The sequence below is a fragment of the Macaca nemestrina genome, chromosome 7 (genome assembly GCF_043159975.1).
Source record: "Macaca nemestrina isolate mMacNem1 chromosome 7, mMacNem.hap1, whole genome shotgun sequence".
Taxonomy (NCBI): domain Eukaryota; kingdom Metazoa; phylum Chordata; class Mammalia; order Primates; family Cercopithecidae; genus Macaca; species Macaca nemestrina.
The window spans coordinates 164,138,397-164,163,808 of NC_092131.1; the positions used below are offsets into that span (position 1 = coordinate 164,138,397).

At 39.1% G+C, this 25,412-nt stretch overlaps 1 protein-coding gene across 3 annotated transcripts in view; it reads right to left on the minus strand.

Annotated features, from left to right (window-relative positions):
• LOC105492607 (transmembrane and coiled-coil domains 5A) overlaps positions 1–25,412 on the minus strand; it is an 87,384-nt gene that overhangs the window by 24,400 nt on the left and 37,572 nt on the right. For 2 of the 3 annotated variants that reach the window (XM_071067124.1, XM_071067122.1), the window contains exon 10: positions 19,173–19,226. In XM_071067124.1, the coding sequence (XP_070923225.1) occupies positions 19,173–19,226 (54 nt within the window). Of the gene's footprint in view, positions 1–10,974; positions 11,033–19,172; positions 19,227–25,412 lie in introns of those variants that run through there. The other variant, XM_071067123.1, reaches the window with a different exon arrangement.

Here is a 25,412-nt window from a genome sequence, read left to right on the forward strand (position 1 = left end):
TGGTTTTGACAGGTTTCAGGCTTTTAAAAATTGTTTGTTTATACACCTGGTAATTGGTTCCATTTGGCATCTTAATGTTACCTAAGCACTATTTAGCATGCCTAACAAGATTACCCTGAGCTTTTAAAACATTTAAGTGAAAGATTTAAATTCCATAAAAAGAAGAGGCGGCTGGTGAAACTTGGTCATTAGACAGGTGGAGAGCATAATTTTGAGTGGAGAAGCCCAAAACAGACTTCCTAGTTTTCTTTGCCCATTAGCCTGGAAGCCGCCCACGTTGAATCCACTTTTTTCATTCAGTGACCCCAGTGAAATGTCTGGTGCTCCCATCTTCTTTCATTCCCAGCAGCACTTATTAGAACCCAATGAGGAGCCTTAGACTGCTGGTTGACTAGCGCTCCCCCACACACTCCCAAGTCACTCAGCTCCCTCTGAGGCATAGTAAGGGTCTGTGCCAAGATTGCATACATCCAAAAGCCCAGCATGAATCACTCTTACGCCCCAGGGTTGCTAAAATGATTGAATCAGTGAGTTGAAAAGAACAGTGATTTTGTTCTGTTTTATCTCCCTGGGAAGTGGGGTGGGGAAGGGGATTAGGATGAACCCATCTATTTTAGGTGCTTACTTACAGAATTAACGTCCCCCTAGAAAAGTGATGCCTTGGCTACAGTATACAGCTTTGCCATTAATGAGAGGAAAGGGGAACTGTTTTCATTTTTCTTGCAAGACTGAGAAGGGCAATTTTTTTGAGGCTAGCACCATCGTGTGGATAAAGTGAATACAGGTCTTTTTTCTTTTTTGGAGGGGATTGCATAACAGGCCACTATAATATACCTCTGGAAACACAATTTTGTTATCTTCTCATCTATGTCTTATATATTTTCTGAGTCATCACGGAGCAGCCAGAGATAAAAATATTTTTTGCAGCAGTGCCATATACTGCTGGGATCCTAAGGATCATGTGCTTCTACAAAATGACTGACTGAACTGCAGGAACATGACAGTGGGAAATTCACAGAGCAGTTTTGGATCAGACAGAGCATAAATTAGAGAGCACATTTGGGATTAGCCACTGGGCTCTTCAGTGGAAGTTACCAATTTGGACTTTGTGAGAAATGCCAAGGCTTGTTACTGAGGCAACTTTCTAACCATTATTGTCCAAGAAATGAAAGCTAAATCAGAGGAAAAGAGGAGAAATAGAAATCTGATTGCAGGATGCAAAAGAATTTTACCAAACTGCATGGTTCATCTCCTGTGGAGTGAGAAGGTGATGTGGAGTTTCTCTGATTATTTTGGAATCCGAATGAAAAGGGAAAAAGAACAATGTGGAGAAGCTCTGTTGACTTGTGGCTTTAAGTCTTAAGAGCATGATGGGGGAGTGGATGGCAAAGTTAGGAGAAAGATTTTTTTTTACCTCTCTAGTGGCCTTTCCTTTGTAGCTGGCACCAAGGTCCCTAAAGAGGGGCTGAGTCTGCTTCTCCTCTTTTGTAGTGTTTTTCCTCATTTCCAGATTGGCTGGTATGTGGGCGTTGGGAGGGCACAAATAGGTGGAGGTAGGGAGAGCTGTTGCTTATAAAGATGTAGCACCATTGAACACCTAACAAATCACTCTTCCAGTATTATTCTTTCCTTTGCACATTTCCCTAGCCCCAAGGGAAAAGGTTTTACCAGGACTTAAAACAAGAATCTGTAATTGTAGAAATTTGGGGTAGTCAAAACCAAATCAAGAAGTGCTGACGTTTGCTCTGTTTGATGAGCTACTAAAGTGATAGGAACATATACAGAACAGTCCTCCCCACCCACCACTCACTCTTGTCTTCACACATTCCCTTCCTTCCTTCCTTCCCAGAACTGGGCTGGCTTGTACAGCTGTAGATATTAATATATCTGGAGTTTCAGATTGAAAGACCTTCTTGTGATTGAATACGGGCTGATGACGATCTGGAGGGAGTTTTTAGGCACATGTGAAGCTTTCCTCTGTAGGCAGCCATTTATGGAACTGAAGTGTGACAGCAAGCTGTGTGGACCGGCTGACACTATAAGTGCAGATGTAGGATCCCAGAGATTATCAAGCAGCTAGAATGAGAGGTTGAATCAAGAGCGCAACTAATTGCAATGACTATCAAGTCGTATATTTAGTATCCTTTTAGCATAATCTTTTAAAACTCTTTCCTTACATCCATATCTGAGGGTAGGGGCACCAGGTAAAAAGCCATGAGAATAGTGAGACTCCAGCTCAGGGAATATTTGAGCCTTGTTTCCTACTAGCCACTGGAAAATCTTGTCATGCTTCTCCTTCTCTAGCTCCTTACTCCCTTAGCCGGGTCTTGCATTATCCTTTTTAACTGAACACTGTTTTAATTTGGAAGCCTGTTAATGGTGGCCTGGGAGCCTCTTGGGCTCTTTTCTCTGGGGTCACTACTCTTTCACTGTAGACTTCTCCCTCTCTGTCACTGTATTACTTCCCTCACCTTCCAACTGGGCCACAGGGACACCCACAGTGGATCCTCTGCTCTGCAGAGGAAGACTCAATGGAGGAGAGGTTAAAATTCTTTTTTTGGGTTAGGGTTGGTTCCCCAGTTTTATAAAACTGAATTATGTTGAGGATTCTGGGAAGATGGTAGAGCAGGAAGCACCAGGAATCTGTCTTCCTACCCAGACAACAACTGCACTGGCAAAACCTATCTGATCTAACTTCTGGAACTTTAGAATCTATTTGAAGGCTTACAACTTCCAGGGGAAGGTTTGGATGACAAACTGTGGGTAAGTTCAGCTTTTAGCAGAGAAGCAGCTACCCATCTTCCACGCTCCACCCCAAGGGCAGGCAACACCTCCATACCCATTGTGGGAGCCAGGTAAGCCTCAAAGTCCTGCCCTTCATAAATTGAGGATCTATGATCTGATCCATGATTGCTATTTTCGATCTTGGAGATGCAGACACATACGTAGGCAGCCATTGTTACACCCTCCCCACTCCATTGCAAGGCTCTCCCTCAAAGATGAATCAACTTTCAGAGGATTTAAAGGGTCAACACTCTTTTGATATTCTACCCTCAATGTGCTGTCCCTTCATTGTAATCTGGTTTGGGGAGCCAGATACTTAAAATCTGAGACATTCAAAAGTAACCACATATACAGAGAAATTCAGAGAGTTACTGTCATGCCTAGGGACAGGTGCAGGCTCAAAAGACCTGAGAAAACGCTAACACCTCAGGCTCATCCCTCGCAGACAGTCTATAACAATCAAAAATAAAATAATAAGAAAAAAAAACCCAAATTAGCAAACCCTGGGAAAGGAGGAGAAACTTCTTTTCAGAATTACTTCATTATAATCCAGATGTTCATTTTTCAACAAAAAACATCACCAAGCATATTAAAAAATGGGAAAATGTAGCTCCTATTTTTTAAAAAAAGAAACCCCAAGAAAATCCAGATGGTGAACTTGCTAGACAAATACTTTAAAGCAACTCTGATAAAGATGCTCAAGGACTTAAAAGAAGATCTAGGAAAAGTAAACACAACAATGTATGAACAGAATGAAAATATTGATAAATAGAAAATGTAAAACAAAAACTAAAAAATTTTGGAGCTAAAAAGTATCATAGCTGAAATGTAAATACTTTAATTCTTAAAACACTTCTATTTTAGGTTCAGGGGCACATGTACAAGTTTGTTATATAGGTAAATTCGTCTCATTGTGGTTTGTTGTACAGATTATTTTATCACCCAGGTAATAAACCTAGTACAAAATGGTTATTTTTTTCTGCTCCTCTCCCTCTTCCCATCCTCCATTCTCAGGTAGTCCCCAGTGTCTGATGTTCCCCTCTTTTGTGTCTATCTGTTCTCATAATTTAGCTCCCACTTATAAGTGAGAACAATCAATATCTGGGTTTCTGTTCTTATGTTAGTTTGCCAAGGATAATGGCCTCTAACTCCATCCATGTTCCTCCGAAGAACAAGGCCTAGTTCTTTTTTATGGCTGCATAATATTCCACAGTGTTTATATACCACATCTTAAAAATCTAATCTACCATTGATAGGCATTTAGATTGATTCCATGTCTTTGCTATTGTGAATAGTACTGCAGTGAACATATACGTGCATGTGTCCTTATGATAGAATGATTTATATTTCTTTGGGTATATACCCAGTAATGGGATTTCTGGGTCAAATGATAGTTTTGTTTTTAGTTCTTTGAGGAATCACCACTCTGATTTCCACAATGGCTGAACTAATTTACACTCCCACCACTAGTGTATAAGTTCCTTTTCCTTTACAACCTCTGCAGCATCTGTTATTTTTTGACTTTTAATAATAACCATTCTGACTGGTGTGAGATGGTACTTTACTGTGGTTTTGATTTGCATTTCTCTAATGATCAGTGATAATGAACTTTTAAAAAATATACTTGTTGGCCGCATGTATGTCTTCTTTAAAAAAGTATCTGTTCATGTCCTTTGCCCACTTTTTAATGAAGTTGTTTTTTTCTTGTAAATTTGTTTAAGTTCTTCGTAGATGCTGGATATTAGACCTTTGTCAGATGCATAGTTTGCAAATAATTTCTCCCATTCTGTAGGCTGTCTGTTTATTGATAGTTTTTTTTGATGTGCAGAAACTCTTTACTTAAATCCCATTTGTCAAGTTTTGCTTTTGCTGCAATGGCTTTTGGAGTCTTCATCATGAAATCTTTGCCAGTTCCTATGGCCAAAATACTATTGCCTAGGTTGTTTTCCAGGTTTGTTTATATATATATATATATATATATATATATATATATTTGGGTTTTACATTTAAGTCTTTAATCCATCTTAAGTTGGTTTTTGTACATGGTATAAGCAAGGGGTTCAGTTTCAATCTTCTGCATATGGCTAGCCAGTTATCCCAGCACCATTTATTGAATAGGGAGTCCTTTCCCCATTGCTTGTTTTTTGTCAGGTTTGTCAAAGATTGGATGAAATAAAAAATGTATTGAAGGGATTCAAAAACAGATTTGAGCAAGCCTAAGAAATAATCAAGGAACTTGAAGATAAGACTATTGGAAGAAAAGTGAAAAGGTCCTAAGGGATCTGTGGGACACCATCAGACCAGCATACATGTTGTGGAAGTCCTAGAAGGAGAGAAAGATAAGCAGAGAATATTCAGAGAAAGAATAGCTGGAAACTTTCCAAATTTGATAAAAGACATAAATGTAAACATTTATCAAGCTCAAAAATGTTACTAGTAGAACTCAAAGAGACCCACACTGAGACACATTATAATCAAACCATGAGAAGCCAAAGTCCTTCAGAAACATTTAAAACTGTTCTTCAAAAGTGAGAGAGAAATGAAGATGTTTCCAGATAAACAAAAGCTGAGAGAATTCATTACCACTAGACATGTCCCACAAGAAAAACTAAAAGGAGTCCTGCAGGTTGAAATGAAATGTTCCATGTGCACTTGAGAATATTCAAGACAGTAACTGGAAGCTGTACGGAGAAACAAAGATCTCAGTAAAGGTAAATATCTGGGCAATTATAAAAGTTAGTATTATCTTAACTTTGGTTTGTAACTCTACTTTTTGTTTTCTACATGATTTAAGAGACTAACATTTTAAAAAATTACTAGTCTAAAAGCTAGTATTATGGAAACTTTGATTTGTAGTTCCACATTTTGTTTTTTATGTAGTTTATAAAATTGATGCATAAAACAATTATGCTTTTGGACACACAATGTATAAAGATATAATTGCATCAATACATTTATTCATCAATACAGTTATTCAGTGCATCAATAACTGAAAGGATGTGAGGATGGAGCTGTATAGGAGCAGAGGTTTTGTATGTTAGTAAAGTTAGGCTGATATAAATTCAAATGAGAGCATTATAACTTGAGGATGTTAAATGTAATCCCCACAGCAATCATAAAAATGGCTATAGAATATATACAAAAGGAAATTAGAAGGAAATTACAGCATTTCAATATAAAAATCAACTAGACACAAAAGAAGACAGTAATGCAGGAAATGAGGGTGAAAAAAGCTATAAGGTATATAGAAAAATATAGCAAAATGACTAAAATCAGTTTATTGTTATCAGTAAGTGCTTTAAATATAAATAGATTAAATTATCCAATGAAAAGACAGAGATTGGCAGAATAAATTAAAAAAAAACCCACACATGATCCAACTATATGCTATCATCAAGTGATTCACTTTAGATCCAGAGATATGAATAGGTTAACAGTAAAATGATGGGAAAAGATAGTCCATGCAACTTGTGACCACAAGAGAGCAGGAGTGGCTATACTTATATCTGGCAAAATTGACTTCAGATTAAAACAATTACAAGGAACAAAGAAGGACATTATATTTTAATAGAAATTTCTATACAGCAAAAAGATACAATAATTTTACGCCTACTAACAGACCATCAAAATATATGAAACAAAAACAGAATTGGAGGGAGAAGTAGATTTACAATAATGGTTGAAGACTTTAATAGCTCACTGTCAATAATGGATAGAACAACCAGATAGAAGATGAATAAGAAAATAGAAGACTTGTACAACACAATTAGCAACCAGATCTAACAGACATATACAGAGCACTTTATTCAACAACAGCAGAATTAACCTTCTTCTCAGGTTCATATGGAACATTCTTCAGGAGAGACCTATGATAGATCAGAAATTAAGTCTCAATAGATTTAAAAATAGAGATATAATATAAAGTATCTTCTATGGTCTGAATATGTTCTCCAAATTTATGTGTTAGGAACTTGTGGCCGTGTTGAGAAGTGGGGCTTTTGGGAGAACTCTCCCCTCATGCCGTTACAAAATGCTGTTACAAAAATGGCACGCAGGAGTGGGTTTTCTTCTGCTCTTACGCCGTGTGAGGACAGTGTTCATCCACCTTTTGTGCTTCCCTCTTCCACAATGTTAGAATGTAGCAAGAAGACATTCATAAGATTCTGGCACCTGATATTGGACTTCCCACCTTCCAAAACCATTCTTTGTAAATTACCCAGTCTGTGGTATTCTGTTATAGCAGCACGAATGTGTTAAGAGAGCCTCTTTCCTAACTATAGTGGGATGAAGGAAGAAATAAATAACAGAGAGAAAAATTGGAAAATTCATGAATTTGTGGAAAAACACACTTAACCAATGCATCCAAGAAGAAATTACAAGGGAAATTAGAAAATATCTTGAGACAAATGAAAATGAAAACACAACATACCAAAACTTATTGAATGCAGCAAAAACAGTGCTGAGGGGGAAATTTGTAGATATAAACACTTACATTTGAGAAAAATCTCAAATAAACAATTTAAATCTATAATAATTTAAGAAAGTAAGAAAATAACACACTGAACCCAAAGCTAGCAGGAAGAAACAAATAATAAAGATTAGAGCAGAAAATTTTTTTAATAATAGAGAAAATTAGCATAACCAAAAGTTGGTTCTTCAAAAGTATCAACAAACTGACAAACCTTTGGCTAGATAAACTAAGAAAAAGAAGACTCAAATTACTAAAATCAGAAATTAAAGTATTATTATTGATGTTACAGAAATTAAAAGGATTATAAGAGAGTACTATGAATAATTTTAACACATTAAATAACCTGGAAGAAATTTATAAATTCTTAGAAACACAAAACCTACCAAGACTGAAGCATGAAGAATTAGAAAACCCGAATATGCCTATAACTAGTAAGAAGACTGACTTAGCAATAAAAAATCCCAATAAAGAAAACCCTGGGCCTGATGGCATCACTGGGGAAATGTACCAAACATTTAGAGAAGAAGTAATACCAATTCTCAAACTTTTGAAAAATATCGTATAGGAGGAATTACATCCTAACTAATTCTATGAGGCCAGCATTGTCCTGATACAAAAGCCAGACAAAAACACTGCAAGAAAAGAAAACTACAAAGCAATATCCTTTATGAACATCAATGCAAAATCTTTAACAAAATACTAGCAAACTAAATTTAACAGCATACTAAAGAGATTATACACCATGATCAAATGGAATTTATTCCTGGAATGCAAGGATGGTCCAACATGTGAAAATTGATCAATGTAATATACCACATTAACAGAATAAAGGAAAAATTACATAGTTATCTCAATTGACGCAGAAAGGGCCTTTAACAAAATTTAACACCATTTTGTGATTTTAAAAACAACAAACTAGAAATACAACAAAACTACCTCAACATAATAAAAATCATATTTGAAAAAACTCACAGCAAACATCATACTCAATGGTGAAAGACTAAAAGCTTTTCCTCTTAGATCAGAAACAAGGAAAGGATGCCTATGTTTGCCATTTCTATTCAACATAGTACTGGAAGTTCTAGCCAGAGCAATAAGGCAAGAAAAAGAAGTAAAAAGACATTTAAATTGGAAAGGAAGAAGTAAAAGTATCTCTGTTTACAGATGGCATGATTTTATACGTGGAAAACTCGAAAGATTTCACCTAATAAAATTGTTAAAATAAGAAATGAATTCAGCAAAGTAGCAGGAAACAAAATAAACAAAAATCACTTGCATTTCTACACACTAACAATAAACAATCTGAAGAGGAAATTAATAAAATTTCATTTACAATAGCTTCAAAAATTATAAAATGCTTAAGTATTAACCTAGGAAGTAAAAGAGAGAGAAAATTATGAAACATTGCTGAAATAAATTAAAGAATAAATAAATAGAAAGACATTTTACATTCACAGATTAAAAGACTTATAATTGATAAGATGTCAATGTTACCCAAAGTGGTATACAAATTCAATACAATCCCTATCAAAATCCCAATGACTTTTTTTTGGGCAGAAAGAGAAAAGCTTATCCTAAAATTTACATGGAATCTTAAGAGATGATAAATAGCTAAAATAATCTTTAAAAAGAAAGTGGGAGGCTTATACTTCCTGATTTCAAAACTTACTAAAAAGCCATAGTAATCAAACCAGAGTGGTGCTGGCATAAAGACAGACATATAGGCCAATGGAACAGAATAGAGAGCCCAGAAATAAATCCTCACATATATGGTCAAATGACTTTTGATAAGGGTGCCAAGACAATTCAATGGGGGAAAGGTTAGTATTTTCAACATAGAGTCCTGGGAAAACTATATGACTACAAAACACTGTATGCAAAAATTAACTCAAAATGGATCAAAAGCCTAAACATAAAAGATGACACAGGACAAAGTCTTTATAACACTGGGTTTGGCAATTTTTTAGATATAACGCCAAAGGCCTAAGCAACAAAACAAAAACAACAGCAAATTGATCTTCATAAAAATTAAAAACTTTTGGCCTCAAAAGTCTTAATTAACAGAGGAAAAAGGCAACCCACAAAACGAGAGAAAATATTTGCAAAGTATATGTCTGATAAGGGATTAATATCCTGAATATAGAGAGAACTCAACAATAACAACAAACAACTTGATTAAAAATAGGCAAATTAACAGACATTGCTCCAAAGACGATACAAACAAATGGTCAGTAAGCACATGAAAGGATGCCAAACATCATTAATTATTAGAAAAGTGAAAATAAAAAACATAGTGAGATATCACCTTACACCCATTAGGATGACTACTATCAAAAATACAAAAAACATACGTTGATGAAGGTGTGGAGATATTGGAACTCTTGTGCACTATTGGTCAAAATGTAAAGTGGGGCAGGTACCGTGTGGAAAACAGTGTGGTAGTTCCTTAAAAAATTCAAAACAGAATTATCATGTGATTCAACAATTCTCCTTCTGGATATTTAGCCAGAATTGAATGCAAAATCTTGAAGAGATATCTGTACCCTCACGTTCATAGCAACATTATTCACAATAGCTAAAATGTGGAATTAATAGATTAATCATTCAGTCTTAAAAAGAAAGGGAATCTTGTTGTATGCCGCAATGTGGATGAACCTTGAAGACATATAAAGTGAAATAAGCCAATCATGAAAAGACCAATACTGTGTAACTCCATTTATCTGAGGTACCTAAAGTAGTCAAATTCATAGACAGAAAGTTGATTAGTGTTTTCCAGGGACTGGGAGAAAGGGAAATGGGGTGTTATTGTTTAATGGGTACAGAGTTTCAGCTTTGCAAGATAAAAAGAGTTCTGGAGATGGATGGCAGTGATAGTTACACAAAAGTGTGAATGTACTTAATGCTGCTGAGCTGCACACTTAAAAATGATTAAGACGAAAAATTTTGTATGCGTTTTTTACCACAATAAAAAATGTTTTATTTACACACACACATACACACACACACACACACACACACACACACCCTATTCCTTACCCCCTTGGCTCTTTTTTTGCTTCTATCAGAAAGATTTTTATTCAGTTATATTTCAAATTTAGAAAATGCTTTTATTGGGAGTTTTCCTTATGGCTTCTAAGCAGAAGCTGAGTAATTACAAGGCTGGTCAGTATGTCCATTTCTACATTCATTTAATTTCTATTTGTTAGATGTTCACTATGTGCAAGCCTCTCTTTAAAAATATATTTGAGAGACTGGACTGCCCTTCAAAATCTCATAAACCCAAGTTTCTATGATACTGTGTGTTCTGCCTTCTATTACTAGTTGTCTGTGTAACCCAAGGTAAGTCACTTAACTTCTCTAGAACTCAATTGTCTCAGTTGTTTTTTCTAGTTCCAAAATTCTACAGATTTTCAAAGCATAAGGATGATAATGGCATATTACTTTCTTCACTGGACCATTTATTTCTTGAGTGGAAAGGTTCCAACCAAGATATTAACTCTACAGAGAATATGGTACAAGTTCATTTTAAAAAAGCGAATATGAATTAGTAAGAAATTGAGTTTCAGAATTTTTTAAAAATAAATACAATCTCAAGAACGTAACTTGATTTTAGAAAAGATAACAGAGTGTTTTCAATTAACAGCTAGGAATGACCAAGGCAAAACTTCCATCTACTTGCATCAGAATGGAGACGCAGATGCAGATGACGAATTAAAGGGACTCAAGGAAGGTCCCTATTCTGCCTTGAATTTGTTTTCATGGTTCTCCGAGAAGTGTCTAGAGGTGAGAAAGTCAATTTAACTGATTATTTTCTAAAAATAGAATAAACAGAAAATTTTGTTTAAAAAATATTTTCTTAGCATAGTGAAGTACAACATTTTCTATAGTTATCCACAGTACTTTAAGAAATTTACAATGTACTGCTAGAACTTTGAGTGAAACTTAGGAATTTTATGTGCTTTGGATGAAAGATGACAGCAAAAAATTATACAATTTTAGTTCATTTGCATTAAAATATTCTTACAACAGAGCATAGAATCCAATAATAAAACCCAGGGAAAATCATTCTAATTTTAGGAGAAAAATTAACACCTACCTACCCTACAACCTCACAATTAAAATCTGGTGGAATTCTATAACCTTCCACATGGTTTGCCTCTTGTGTGGTGGGAAAGCTATTGACTCCTTTGAGAGAATGAAGGGGAAAGAAGACAACACTGTTGAAGAATCTTCTATAATCTAGATGTCAGCAGAAGCCACTCACTCTTTGATTGTAAGATTGCCTTTCTTCATCCCCCATTCTGTGTTCTGTTCTGTTGGGTTTTTTTCCCCCGAAAATTTCTACAAATACTTTCTCCTAGTATTTGTTGAATACTTCATTCTGTAACTAATGGCTATTTATCTCTGATCCAGCGCTGACCTAAAGTTCAGACATGACTCTTTCTTTCTTCCAAAATTCACTTGTAAGAGTATCTTAGTCCATTTCTCCTGCTATAACAAAATACCATAGACAGGGTAAGTTATGAACAACAGAAATGTCTCACAGTTCTGAAGGGTGGGGAATCCAAGATCAATGTGCTGGCAGATTTGATGTCTGGTGAGAGCTGCTTTCTGCTTCCAAGAGGGCACCTTGTTGCTGTGTCCTCACAAGGTGGAAGAGCAGAAAGGCAAAAAAAAAAAAGAAAAAGAAAAAAAAAAAAAAGACAAATGTTCTCTGCAGCCTCTTTTTTAAGGATATTAATCACCTCCCAAAGACCCTGCCTTCTAATTCCATTGTCTTGGTGATAGGTTTCAATATATGAAATTTGAAAGTACACATGCATTCAAACCATAACAACGAGACAACAAGAAGCAACTTGCACAAGCAAATATCTACAACTATGTGTGGTAGATTTTACTGGATATTGAAGTAATCATGTGCTCATGTTGCAGCGCTGTTTAGAAAATATTCTAACTTTAGTACTAGCTTTTCTGGTCCTCTGAAAGTCCCTTCTCCGTTTCCACCAACTTAGATTTCAGAGTCTCATGACATTGTTCAGCTTTCTCTCCTGCTGCTTCTCTGTCTCCCAGTTGTGATAAAAAAAAATCCTGATATTATTATGAAGAGCATTTTAGCTCTAGCACTTACCACCTCCTCCCTCATTCACACTTTACACAGCTTAAGATTTATTAATGTGCTCTGCTAAAAAAAGCTTCATGTATTTCAAGTGTTATCCTTTCTTCTCTACCCTGCCCCCCTTACTTTCTCCAGAAGCAGGGAGAGGAATATGAAGTTTTATTTCCCCAGAGGCAACACTTAGAATACATAAGACTTAGAAGACTTAGATGAGCAACATGTATCCTCTCATGACCTCAGAAGACATAAGTGTAGTTGACAATCCCAGCACTTTGGGAGACCAAGGTGGGCGGATCACCTGAGGTCAGGAGTTCGAGACCAGCCTGACCAACATGGTGAAACCCCGTCTCTACTAAAAGTACAAAAATTAGCTGGATGTAGGTGGCACATGCCTGTAATCCCAGCTACTTGGGAGGCTGAGGCAGGAGAATCGTCTGAACCTGGGAAGCGGAAGTTGCAGTGGGCCAAGATCATGCCATTGCACTCCAGCCTGGCAACAAGAGCAAAACTCTGTCTCAAAAAAAAAAAAAAAAGAGAAAAAAAGGACTCACAAGACTGGGTTCTTATTCTAGTTTTGTCACTAATTAATTGTGTTGTCTTGGGAAAGTACCTCATGGTACCTGAGAAACATTCTCTAAATTTATTGCCAATTCTATGAGTCTGTGATTTGAGAGTCCCTCTGGTACCTGGTTCTTCTATAAATGTAGTCAAGGTTGGGATTTCTCCTTTCACAGGTAGGTGAACTTTCCCCTACCCTGGGCTGTGCCCCAACATCTCCCTCGCTAGCCATCTGCTCAATGCCTGTTGTCAGAAGCAATAGAGGTTTTACAGACAGGCCAAGCTTTGGGGCCAGACACAGGCATATATCCTATTTTTTTCAACTCAGAACGTAGGTTGTGCTGTTTACTCTTAGAAGCTGTCTTACTTGTGAACTGAAACTGAGCATAATGATATCTACCTTAGAAGATTGTATAAAACAATGATGCACATGAAGCACTAAAGTGAAGTGCCTAGCACATCGTAAGTGCCCATAAATGGATCATTATCATGTCTATATAAGGGGGAGAGGTGAATGTCATGGCAAGCACATGACATGCTCTTTCTGGGTCTGCTGACACACTTGCATGTACATGGTAGAATGAACTCAGCTTACTGTACAGATAGCTCCTAAACTTTAGTTTTACTCAGTAGAAAACATAAGAGAGAGAGCTGAATGGTTCTAGGCAGCAGTTTTTTTTTAGGCTGTGATGAAGAAGGGAAAGGTAGATTGACTAAAGAGATGGGAAGAGAAAGGACTATGAATAGAAAAAATAAACATGTCCAAGGGGATGATTCAGTTTCTGCAGTATGATGACTGACAGGCATCCTTTGCCTTTGTTCTCATGAATCATATAGATACACATATATATATATATATATACACTCACATATATGTGAAATATAATACCTATTATATATGTCTGTTATATAATATAACCCAATATATTTATATATTATATATTTATATATTATTTAAATATCATATTTATATGTTATAGATACTTATATAATTATATTTATATATCATATAACATATGTGTTAATATATTATATTTGATATATAAGATATCATCTACTATATATCTATATTATATATCAGATATAATATATAATTATTTTATATTATATAATAGTATATATAATATACAATATATGAAAATATATATATCATAAAAATATATATCTATTATATAGAGATAATATATAATACATAAAATATTATATAATGGATGTCATATATATGTATATAATTGTAATATATAAGATATAGAATTATAAAGACATAAGATTATTGTAACCTAATATATGTGACATTGTGGAGTGAGAGCTATCTCGGGCACTTGTCAAAGTGTGAAGTCCTGCTTCAATGTGGGCATAGGTATGAGGACACATGCTTCATAAAGAAATTCACTCAGGATGCATATTCTGAAGATTTCAGGTGGATTACAATTGTAGGCAGTGACTCAGCCCTTGGGATTGATACTCAAATACTTTATCATCCACATCTATGTTTTCCACACCTATTCTCTTGATGCTCAAATCTGGCTAGAGCCTATGAACCTGTGAAAAATGGGACAAGTTTGCTGTTATCTTGGACGTTGGTCCATCTGTTCCGCATCTAGCAGGAATATAATTTGCTGACATGAATGACTAGCTGCTGAAGAGATCCCACGAGTGTCATGGAATAGTGGCCACTACTGTTCATGTGGGAAACAGGCTACCGTGGTCAAATCGTAAGGGAATACACTGCTTCAAAGGCCCATGCAGGCTGCTCAGTTGTCTGTAATGATTAGGACACTGTTGGGAAGGCCAGCCGCTGGCATCTATAGCCAGTCTCTGCTGTAAATATTCATCAGGAGAAGCAAGCTAGCCAGCCAACAGCTGTTTATCTCCCCTACAATAGTTTCTAGTCAGGCTGTGACCTCATGCTACATAAAAATGTCACCTTCCCAGGTCTGCACTGTAAACACAGAAAAGCAGCTGTTAGTTTTGCTTCTTATCAGAAATGTATTTTGTTTTTTTTATTTTCAGAGACAGGGTGCGGCCATGCTTCCCTGGCTAGCCTTGAACTCCTGGGCTCAAGTGATCCTCCCACCCCAGTCTCCTGAGTAGCTGAGACTACATGCGCTTGTCACTGTGCCCAGCTAGAAAGGTATTTTTAAAGCAATGATTTTAACCATTGGATGTTGCCTTTAAGACCTGAGTTTCTGAGTATTATAAAATCAAAAACTTTAAATCATTTTAAGGAAGCACAGTTAATAGGTGCAGTAAAATAAAAGCACATAAAGTGGCAGCTGTTCATTGTCAAAAGTTTATACTGGCAAGGAATCTTTCTCTCTTCCTTTCTTCCTTATCTTTTAAAATAAAACCATTTAAAATACCAGTGAATCTCCTTCTACAGTAATACTGTTACATGGCAAAAATATTTTGCTGGCTTGCTCTGCCTTCTGGGGCCAGTTTTTTTTTTTTTTTTTTGTGCTGGCTTTCTTTACCTCCTGAGCAAACATTTGTACATTGTATTCTCACCCTCAGCAACTATATTCTGGGTATGATTCCAAAGAATGCAGTCAACATTTACCTTTACTTTAAACAACAAAAGGGAAAATTTTGTAGATTTTAAGCTGCCAGTGGAGATTTGAATCCTCTACAATAACTTTTGAACTGTTTTCTCAGCACTATTCTGCTTAGCTACAGCAGAGAAAATAGAGTGATGAATAATGAAATATTCATGAAAGAAAAATTTTAAAAAAAGTTTTCTTAAAATAAATTGATTCTAAAACCACAATGTGTGAAAGTACTTTTTTATGATGCCAACTTTCAGATTCATGGGTTTAGAGGGTGTGGATTTGTTGCACTATCACGCGGTGGGGTGATGGTAAATGGGAGCCTACCACATTTTGCCAAGAATGAAGTCCAGTTTGATGTAGCATTGGCCACCCAGTGGGAACAAACTGCCAGGTCCCACTGAATCTTAGAGTTCCACTGCCATTCAGTGTAGAGAGAAACTAGATTTTTTTTTTTTTTTTTTTTTGTCAAGATGGCTGATAGAAGCAGCTGGTGTGCGCCGCTCTCACAGAGAGGAGAAAGAGTGGCGAATAAACGTTAGCTCTTCAACTGGATCGTCCAGGTGGACAAGTTGGGATGCATCCGAGAAGCAACACAGCTCATGGAGAAGGGAGAAGAGAGAGACCGGACAGCTACCCCCCCAGGATCGGCACGGAGCCAGGAGAGGCTCCCCACTGCCGGGAACGGGCCTCCGGACTGACATGAAGAGCTGCTTAGAGCCTGGGCAGAGCCACCACTCAGGCGCACATGGCTTCCTGAGGCCCTTAGACCCCTGGGCACCCTGGCACCAGCTATGGCAGCTCTGGTGATGGGGGAAGCAAGACTCCGTCACACGTCTGTGGGGTAGAGGCTGAACTGACAGGGCTGGGGACTGGACGGACTGCAGGCCTTACCTCCACTGTACCCCACCAGACTAGGCCCACTGGCCTAGGACCCTAGTGCAGCCCCCAGTGCCGCCTGAGCTCTCTGGCTTCTGCCCTTCCCTGGGATGGAGCTCCCAGTGGTGGCAGGCAGGCCCCTTAGTTTTCCTGCTCTGCAGCTCCCAGCTCCCGCTGCCCTCAGGCTCAGGAGGCCGCAAAGCGATTCAAGACTAACACAGCCCCCAGCACAGCGCAGCTGTCTCATGAAAAAGTGGCCAGACTGTTTTCCACGTGGGTCACTGCCCCCACTTACCCTCAGTGGGCAGGGCCTCCCAACATGGGACCCCAGCCCCTCGCCCCTCCTGGGGTGCTGGTAGCAGCTCTGCACTGCTCTGCGAGGGAGCTCCCAGTGGTGGCAGACAGGCCTGCCATTTTTGCTGCTCTGGAGCGCCTGTCCTTGCTGCCCTCAGGCTTGGGAGACGGTGAAAAGATGAAGGACTAATGCAGCCCTCCACCGAGCACAGCCCCCTTAAAGAAAAGTGGCCACTCTGTTTTCCTCATGGTTCTCTGTCCCTGCTACTCTTATTGGAAAGGGCCTCATAACCTGGGTCCCCACCCACCCCCGCTTGGGTTTAAACCCACAATGTGTGAAAGTACTTTTTTATGATGCCAATTTTCAGATTCATAGGTTTAGAGGGTGTGGATTTCTTGATCTGTTGTGTGGCAGGGTGCTGGTAAATGGGAGCCTACCACATTCTGCCAAGAATGAAGTCCAGTTTCATGTAGCATTGGCAGCCCTGCGCTGCCCTGGGACAGAACTCCCAGCAATAGTGGGCAAACCTGCTATTTTTGTTCCCTACAACTCCTGCTCCTGCTGCCCTCAGGCTTGGGAGGGAGCAAAACGACTAAAGACTAAGGACTAAGAAGGACCTCCAGCACAGCACCGCTGCCGTATGGAAAAGCAACCAGACTGTGTTCCGGGCAGGTCCTGTCACTCCTCACTGGGCAGGGCCTTTGACATAGTTAGGATCTGTGTCCCTGCCCAAATCTTATGTTAAATTGTAATCCCCAGTATTGGAGGTGGGGCCTGGTGGGAGGAGATTGGATCATGGGGGTGGATTTTCCCGTTGGTACTCTGTCATGATAGTGAGTTCTCACTAGATCTGGTTTTTAAAAAGTGTGTGGCACTGTCCCCCCACCCACCTTGGTCCTGCTCCTGCCATTAAGATGCCTGCTCCTGCTTTGCCTTCCACCGTGACTCAAAGCTCCCTGAAGCCTCCCCAGAAGCAGATGCTGCCATGCTTCCTGTACGGCCGGCAGAATCGTGACCCAATTAACCCTCTTTTCTTTCTAAATTACCCACTCTCAGGTATTTCTTTATAGCAGTACAAGAATAGACGAATACAGCCTCTCAAACAGGTCACCCAGCACAACCACCTTGCCTCTACCTGAACACGTCAGCCGGTGGTGGCTCTGCATTTCCCTGGAAAGGAAATCCCAGCGACAACCCTCAGACCCTCTCGCATTGCGGCGGCAGTGGTACCACCCTTACTACACTTGGGCAGGGGGAGGAACAAAGGGCCTGGTCCCATTGCTGGCACCTCCAGCATGTTACAGCCACCCTATGGAGAGGAGCTCAGTTTCTCTTTCCTGTGAGCCCCCACCCCCTAGTCTTCACCAGGCAGGTCCTCGGCTGGGGACCACAGAGCAGCTGCCCCACCCCCGACTGAGTGCTCCCACTGGTAGTGGCTCTGTGTTTCCCTAGGATCGAGCTCCAAGTGGCAACTGACAATCTCTGTGCCATTGCCATTGCAGCAGTTTTGCCCTTGTTCCTCTTGGACTGGTGAAGGAACAGAGTCTGAGGGCTTTATTTGTGCCCCAGCACACCACACTTACCATAAGGAAAGGAGCTCATTCTCTCTTCCCTGTGAGCCCTGACACCCTGCTCTTTATCAAGGAGGGCCCCTGGCTCAGGCCCCCAGTATAGTTGTCCCAATCCCTGGCTTAACATTCCCGTTGGCAGTGGCTGTGTTTCTCTGGGGTGGAACTCCCAGAGGCAACTGAGAGCACCTCTGCCACTGCTACTGCCGCTGTAGGGGTACTGCCCTCGCTGACTTCAGACTGAGAAGGAGCAAAGACTCTGAGTGCCTTATACCTCTAGCATGCTGCAGCCGCCATAAGGAGAAGAGGCCAGTCTGTCTACCCCATGAGCTCCCTGCCCCCACTATTTGTTGCCAGACGGGGCCCCCAGGTTGAGCCCACACAGCTGCCCCACTCCAGGCCAATCGCCCAGATTGGTAAGGGCCCTGCATTTCTCTGAAGGTAGAGCCATAAGAGACAAGTGAAAGATCCTTTGCCATTGCCACTGCTGAGATCCCTGCCCCCAAGCCAGGCAGGCAACCTAAAGGCTGAGCTTGTCCCAGGGCTGTGGTGTGCAACCCAGGAGTGCCAAACTGAGGTCTGTAGTCAACACTTGAGTGGGAGAAGAGCCCACACTCTCAAAGCACTGAGATGGAGCATGGCTGCAAACACAAGGAAATACAGAGGAGCCACGTGGATGAGCAAGAACCTATCTACTGGCCATTACACTTAAGTGCTGTCTACCAACCCAAAACTTCAACACCAAAAATACTTTGCTAATATACACCCCATGAAACCAAGGACAAGAATTCAGCTACGAGAGACCCTGCACGAAGCCTCGGCCTGCTGAAAATATCCAGAAATGAAGACAACAGACTATACTCAGATTACACCACAGTTAAAGGAACACTATCCCACACAAATAAGAACCAGCACCAGAACTCTGGCAGCTCAAAATGCCAGAGTATGTTCTTACCTCCAAACAACTGCACTAGTTCCCCAACAATGGTTCTTCACCAGGTTGAAATAGCTGAAATGACATAAATAGAATTCAGAATATGGATAGGAACAAAGATCATCAATTTTCAGGAGGAAGTTGAAACCCAATCCAAGGAATCTAAGGAATACAATGAAATGATAGAGGAGATAAAAGGCAAAATGGCAATTTTAAGAAAGAACCAGGCTGGATGCGGTGGCTCATGCCTGTAAGCCCAGCACTTTGGGAGGCCAAGGTGGGCAGGTCACCTTAAGACAGGAGTCTGAGACCAGCCTGGTCAACGTGGTGAAACCCTGTTTCTATTAAAAATGTGCAAGGTGGCAGGCACTGTAATCCCAGCTACTCGAGAGGCTGAGGCAGAAGAATCATTTGAACCTGGGAGGTGGAGGTTGTAATGAGCCGAGATTGTGCCATTGCCTGGGTGACAGAGTAAGACTCTGTCAAAAAAAAAAAAAAAGAAAAAAGAAAGAAAGAACCAAACTGATCTGATAGAGCTGAAAAACTCACTTCAAGAATTTCATAGTACAATTACAAGTATTAACAGCAGAATCAACCAAGCTGAGGAAAGAATCTCAGAGCTCAAAAACCAGTTCTCTAAAGTAACTCAATCAGACGAAAGTAAAGAAGAAACAAAAAAGAATTGACAAAACTTCTGAGATACGTGGGATTATGAAAAGAGACTAAACCTATGACTCATTGGCTAGTCTGAAAGAGGGAGAGAAAGCAAGCAACTTGGAAAACATAGTTACGGACATCATCCAGGAAAATTTCCCTAACCTTGTTAGAGAGGCCAACCTTCAAATTCAAGAAATGCAGAGAACCCCTGTGTGATACGGTACAAGATGACTATCCCCAAGACACACAGTAATCAGATTTCCAAGTCTGAAATGAAAGACAAAATGTTAAAGGCATCTAGAAAGAAGGAGCAGATCACTAAAAAGGGAAATGCACCAGACTAACGTGAAGGAAAAATAAGATTTTTTTTTTTCCAAGATGGAGTCTTGCTCTGTCACCCAGGCTGGAGTGCAGTGGTGCGATCTCGGCTCACCGCAACTTCCACCTCCCAGGTTCAAGCGATTATCCTGCCTCAACTTCCTGAGTAGCTGGGATTACAGGCATGTGCCACCATGCCTGGCTAATTTTTGTATTATTGATAGACACAGGATTTCACCATGTTGGCCAGGCTAGTCTCAAACTCCTGACCTCAAGTGATCCACCCACCTTGGTCTCCCAAAGTGCTGGGATTACAGGCGTGAGCCCCCATGCCTGACCAAGATCTTTTTCAGACAAGCAAATGCTACTGGAATTCTTACCAGTAGACTGTCTTACAAGAGGTCCTTAAGGGAGTGCTAAATATGGAAAGGAAAGACTAATATTGGCCACCACAAAAACACACTTAAGTACATAGACCATTAACACTATAAAGCAATTAAGCCATCAAGTCTGAATAATAACCAGCTAACAACATGATGACAAAATCAAACCTCAACTGATCAATATTAACCTTGAGTGTAAATTGGCTAAATGCTTCAATTAAAAGGCAAAGAATGGCAAGTGGAATAAAGAAAGCAAGACCCAACTCTATGCTGTCTTCAAGAGAATCATCTGACATGTAATAACACCCATAGACTTAAAGTAAAGAGATGGAGAAAAATCTACCAAGTAAATGGAAAACAGGAAAAAGCAGGGGTTGCTGTTCTAATTTCAGACAAAACAGACTTTAAACCAATGGTAATCAAAAAAGACACAGAAGGACATTATATAATGGCAAAGATTTTAATTCAACAAGAAGATCTGACTGTCCTAAATATATATGCATGCAACATAGGAACACCCAGATTTATAAAGCAATTTCTTAAAAACATACAAAGAGACTTAGATAACCAAACAGTAATAGGGGGAGACTTCAACACCCCACTGACAGTATTAGATAATTGAGGCAGAAAACTAATAAAGATATTTGGGACCTGAACTCAACATTTGACAAAATGGGTCTAACATACACCTACAGAACTCTCTATCCAAAAACAACAGAATATACATTTTCCTCCTTTACGTGGGCACATACACAAAAATTGACCACACAATTGGCCATAAAATAATCCTCAGCAAATTAAAAAACCCAAATTATACCAAACACACTCTTGGATACAGTACAATAAAAATAGAAATCAATACTAAGAAAACTGCTCAAAAGCACACAGTTACATGGAAATTAAACAATCTGCTCCTAAGTAACTTTTGCATAAGCAATGAAACTAAGGTAGACATCAAGAAATACTTTGAAACTAATGAGAACAAAGGTACAACATACCAGAATATCTGGGACACAGCTATAGCTGTGTTAAGAGAAAAGTTTATAGCATTAAATGCCCACATCAAATAGAAAGATCTTAAATTAGCAACTAACATATCACCTAGAGGAACTGGAGAAACAAGAGCAAACCAACCCCAGAGCTAGCAGAAGACAAGAAATAACCAAAATCAGAGGCAAACTGAAGGACATTGAGATGTGAAAAACCATACAAAAGATCAACACATCAGGAGTTGGTTTTTTGAAAGAATAAATAAGATGAGTAGATCACTAGCTAGACAAATAAAGAAAAAAAAGAGAGAAGATCCAAATAAAAACAATCAGAAATAACAAAGAGGACATTACCACCAACCCACAGAAATAAAAAAAATGCTCAGAGACTACTACTAATACCTTTAAGCACAAAAAACTAGAAAACCTAGAATAAATGGATAAATTCTTGGAAACCTACACCTCCTAAGATTGAACCAGGAAGAAATGGAATCCCTGAACAAACCAATAATGAGTTCTGAAATTGAATCAGTAATCAAAAGTCTACCAATCATAAAAAGCCCAGGATCAGATGAAGTCACAACTAAATTCTATCACATGTATAAAGGAAAGCTGGTACCATCCCTATTGAAACTATTTCAAAAAATTGAGGAGGAGGGACTCCTCCTTAACTCATTCTGTGAGTCCAGCATCTTCCTGATACCAAAACCTGGCACAGACAGAACAAAAGGAAAGCCTCAGGACAATCTTCTTGATAAATATAGATGCAAAATTCCTCAACGAAATACCAGCAAACAAAATCCAGCAAGACATCAAAAAATTAATCCACCACAATCAAGTAGGATTTATCTCTGGGATGCAAGGTTTGTTCAACATACATGAATCAATAAATGTGATTCATCACATAAACAGAACTAAAACCAAAACCACATGATCATCTCAATAGACACAGAAAAGGCCTTTGGTAAAATGAAAAATCTTTTCATGTTAAAAACCCTCGATACACTAGGCAATGAAGGAGCATACCTGAAAATAATCAGAGCCATATGTAACAAACCCACGCCAACATCATACTGAATGGGCAAAAACTTGAAACATTTGAGAACTGGAACAAGACAAGGATGCCCACTTTCACCACTCACATTCAACATTGTACTGGATATTCTAGCCAGAGCAATCAGGCAAGAGAAAGAAACTAAAGACATCCAAATAGGAAAAGAGGAAGTCAAACTATCTCCGTTTGTAGACAACATAATTCTCTATCTGGAAAACCCCATGGTCTCAGCCCAGAAGCTCCTTCAGTTGATAAACAACTTCAGCAAAGTTTCAGGATACAAATCAATGCACAGAAATCACTGGCATTTCTATACACCAACAATAGCCAAGTCGAGAGCCAAATGAGGAATGAATCACATTCACAAGTGCCAGGAAAGAAATAAAATACCTGGGAATATGGCTAACCAAGGAGGTGAAAAATTTCTACAATGAGAATTACAAAACCCTGCTCAAATAAATCAGAGATGACACAAAGATTCAATGTTTATGGATAGGAAGAATCAATATTGTTAAAATGGCCATACTGGCCAAAGAAATTTATAGATTAAATGCTATTCCTATAAACTATCAATGGCATTCTTCACATAATTATAAAAAACTATTTTAAAATTCATGTGGAAGCAAAACGAGTGTCAATAGCAAAAGCAATACTAAGCACAAAGAACAAAGCTGGAGACAACACATTACCTGACTTCAAACTATTCTACAAGGTTATGGTAACCTAAACAGCATGGTACCAAAAAAAAAAAAAAAAAAAAGGAAAAAAACCCACATAGATTGATGGAACAGAATAGAGAGCCCAGAAATAAAACCACACATCTACAACAGTCTGATCTTTGACAAAGTCAACAAAGCAGGCAATGGGGAAAGGACACCCTATTCAATAAATGGAACTGGAATAACTGGTTAGCCCTATGAAGAAGATTAAAATTGAACTCCTTCCTTACACCATATACAAAAATCAATGCAAGCTAGGTTAGAGACTTATATGTAAAACCTACAACTATAAAAACCCCGAAGACAACCTAAAAAATGTTACTGTAGACATACATTCTGGCAAAGATTTCATGATGAAGCTGCCAAAGACAATTGCAATAAAACCCAAAAATTGTCAAATGGAATCTGATTATACTGAAGATCTTCTGCACAGCAAAAGAAATTATCAACAGAGTAAACAGCCTACAGAATGGGAGAAGATATATGCAAGCTATATATCCAATAAATGTTGAATATCCAGAATCTATAAGGAACTTAAACAAATTTACAAGAAAAAAACAAAACCCCATTAAAACGTGCACAAAGAATATGAACAGACACTTTTCAAAAGAAGATATACATGTGCTCAAGAAGCATATGAAAAAATGCTCAACATCACTAATCATCACAGAAATGCAAATCAAAACCACAATGAGATAACATCTCACAGCACTCGGAATGGCTATTATTAAAAACTCAAAAAGTAATAAATGCTGACCAACTTGTAGAGAAAAGAAAATGCATATACATTGTGGGTGGGATGGTGATATGGTTTGACTGTGTCCTCACCCAAATCTTATCTTGAATTCCCACGTGTTGTGGGAGGGACCTGGTGGGAGGTAATTGAATCATGGGGGCAGGTCTTTTCCATGCTGTACTCATGATAGTGAGTAAGTCTCACGAGATGGTTTTAAAAATGGGAGTTTCCCTGAACAAGCTCTCTTCTCTTGTCTGCTGCGATGTGAGATGTGCCTTTCGGCTTCTGCCATAATTATGAGGCCTCCCCAGTTTATTGGACTGAAAGTCCAATAAACGTCTTTCTTTTGTAATTGTCCAGTCTCAGCTATGTCTTCATCAACAGTGTGAAAACAGACTAATACAGTAATTTGGTACCAGTAGAGTGGGGCGCTGCTGAAAAGATACTCAAAAATATAGAAGCAACTTTGGAACTTGGTAACAGGCAGAGGTTGGAACAGTTTGGAGAGCTCAGAAAAAGACAGGAAAATGTGGGGAAGTTTGGAATTCTCTAGAGACTTGTTAGATGGCTTTGACCAAAATGCTGATAATGATATGAACAATGAAATCCAGGCTGAGGTGGTCTCAGATGGAGATGAGGAACTTGTTGGGAAGTGGAGCAAAAGTAACTCTTGTTACATTTTAGCAAAGAGACTGGCAGCATTTTGCCCCTGCCCTAGAGACTTGTGGAACTTTGAACTTGAGAGAGAGGATTTAGGGTATCTGGTGGAAGCTTAGGCAGCAAAGCGTTAAAGATACGACTTGGGTGCTGTTAAAAACATTGTTTTAAAAAGGAAACAGCATAAAAGTTGGGAAAATTTGCAGCCTGACAATGTAATAGAAAAGCAAATCTCATTTTCTGAGGAGAAATTCAAGGCAGCTGCAGAAATTTGCATAAGTAATGAGGAGCTGAATGTTAATCCCCAAGACAATGGGGAAAATGTCTCCAGGGCATGTCAGAGGTCTTCGTGGCAGCCCCTCCCATCACAACTTGGAGGCTTAGAAGGAAAAGTGGTTGTGTGGGCTGGGCCCAGAGTCTCTTTGCTGTGTGCAGTCTAGCGACTTGGTGCCTTGTGTTCCATCCACTCTAGCCGTGACTAAAAGGGGCCAAGGTGCAGCTCAGGCTGTTGCTTCAGAGGGTGGAAGCCCCAAGCCCTGTCAGCTTCCACATGGTGTTGAGCCTACAGGTGCAGAGAAGTCAAGAATTGAGGTTTGAGATTGTCTGCCTAGATTTCAGAGGATGTATGGAAATGCCTGGATGCCCAGGCAGAAGTTTGCTGCAGAAGAACCTCTGCTAGGGCAGTATGAAAGGGAAATGTGGGGTCAGAGCCCCGACATGGAGTCCCTCCTGGGGCACTGCCTAGTGG